Genomic DNA, 1735 nt, shown 5'->3' on the forward strand with positions numbered 1-1735 from the left:
AAAGAAAGAAAGAAAGAAGTCAATAAGAAATAAATCTACTTTTTTTGCTAACCTCGTACAGAGCAAAACCGATGGTCTCCATGTCTTGGCCCTCTTGCCGTTTCTTCCTGCGGTCCTTTTGCATGAGGGCAACCACAAAGCTGCAGTCTGGATTGCCCTGCTTGTCTGGGTTCTGCAGCATGATCTTGAACTGAGGATTCAGCCAAAAACTTGCTGGAGACAAAAGATGAAAAAGTTAAAGTGTTTCCTTTTCAGGCTATAAACTGATGTTCAGTAACAAGGAACGAAGTGAGCTAATGCACAGCCTGCTCTGTCTTATTAAACACTGAATGACATTTCTGTGAAAGATAATCATAATTAAAAACAAATGAACAAGATACATCACATGTGAAGAGACAATAACCACATAACCCTTAACACCTATTTATACTGCAGTAAATCCTGAAAACAGTCCCATTTTCTGCATGTACTGGTAGAGAATCTCCAAAACCTTTTAAAAGACAATACATTGTTTCATTGCTTAAATAGAAGTCACTGGTTCACATTCCTTCAGGAAGTTAACCCAATCCCTTCCTCACTCAATCTTCCAACTTGCCTTTTTTGATTACAAAAATTCCTGAAGTAAAAATTGTATTAAGCAGAATTAAAACACCACGAGACACGGGTCTGGTGAGATGCAACAACTGTCCATGTCCTACCCTGCGATTTTCCCCTTCTTCTCACTTGCACCACTAATCTTACCTGGGTAGTTCCTGCAGCCTCCGGCTGTGCTGCCTCTCCTCCACTCCCCCTGAAAAAGTGAGGAGCTCCATTTCTTCATCTGGCTGTTCTGCAGGGCGTCCGCCGTCAGGTTACAGATCTCCAGACGAGAGAACTCACGCAGAAAATCAGTATATGACATCCTGGAAGATTCGATTTTATCGTTAGTTTTCAATCATTAAGTCCAAAGATGGAACCTCGTTTCAGTGCTGAAGAAAAACAGACAATTCAAACAACTTCAGTGCTGTGCAAAAGTCTTGAGCCACCCCTCATTTCTTTTTAGTTTGCTTCCAAAGAGGAAGACTTTGTCATCATTAAAGTGAGCATTAGCTCTCCTGGCTCTCTGCAGATGTTTCAATGGGCTTCTTCATTCTCAGTTCAGCCCTTGTACTGGATTATTTTTCAGAGGAATATTAAGACACTTAACACTAACCTCGAAATCATTTAAGCATTAAAAAGGCATGCAAGGGATGACTCAGTGTTATGTCTAGACATAAGAGACTGTCACAAAAAAACCAAAATTGTTCCCATTTCTTTAATGAATCTATAAAACATCTCAAGTATATCACTGTCTGACAGCACAAAATTATATTTTTGCACCTTATGAGCTGAAGACTTGCCATGTTTTAGCTGCGCAGTATATCCTGAAGGATTTGGGGGAAAATTTGAGATGTTTTTTTCCCCCCATTGTAAGTATTTCCAAGCATGTTAGCACATATTTCAATAAATCAGTCAACCCATTTCCCATTTTCCTGGCAAAATTTGAAGACATGAGGACTGGTTTGAGACTTTTGCCCAGCACTTTACTTCTGGATGGACAGACAATCCACATTAGACCCGCCACCCCAGTGACAAGTCTCAAATGTTTCACGCGCAAAACACTCGCGTACACTCACCAGAATTCACCATCCTCGCTGCGGTTTTGGAGACGACTTCTGGCAGACGGATCAATAGAGTCCCACTCTCTGGCGCTGAA

At 41.1% G+C, this 1735-nt stretch overlaps 1 protein-coding gene across 1 annotated transcript in view; it reads right to left on the reverse strand.

Moving 5' to 3' along the window:
• The window catches only part of capn1 (calpain 1), a 31248-nt gene that overhangs the window by 6522 nt on the left and 22991 nt on the right, over positions 1-1735 (reverse strand). Inside the window, exons 7-9 of the mRNA XM_005751966.2 lie at positions 1656-1730; positions 742-902; positions 53-213 (exon numbers count right to left, since the gene is read on the reverse strand). Of these exons, the coding sequence (XP_005752023.2) occupies positions 53-213; positions 742-902; positions 1656-1730 (397 nt within the window). The remainder of the gene's footprint in view (positions 1-52; positions 214-741; positions 903-1655; positions 1731-1735) is intronic.

This window comes from Pundamilia nyererei, unplaced genomic scaffold (genome assembly GCF_000239375.1).
Source record: "Pundamilia nyererei isolate P.nyererei 1_Seehausen unplaced genomic scaffold, PunNye1.0 scaffold00336, whole genome shotgun sequence".
NCBI classification, from domain to species: domain Eukaryota; kingdom Metazoa; phylum Chordata; class Actinopteri; order Cichliformes; family Cichlidae; genus Pundamilia; species Pundamilia nyererei.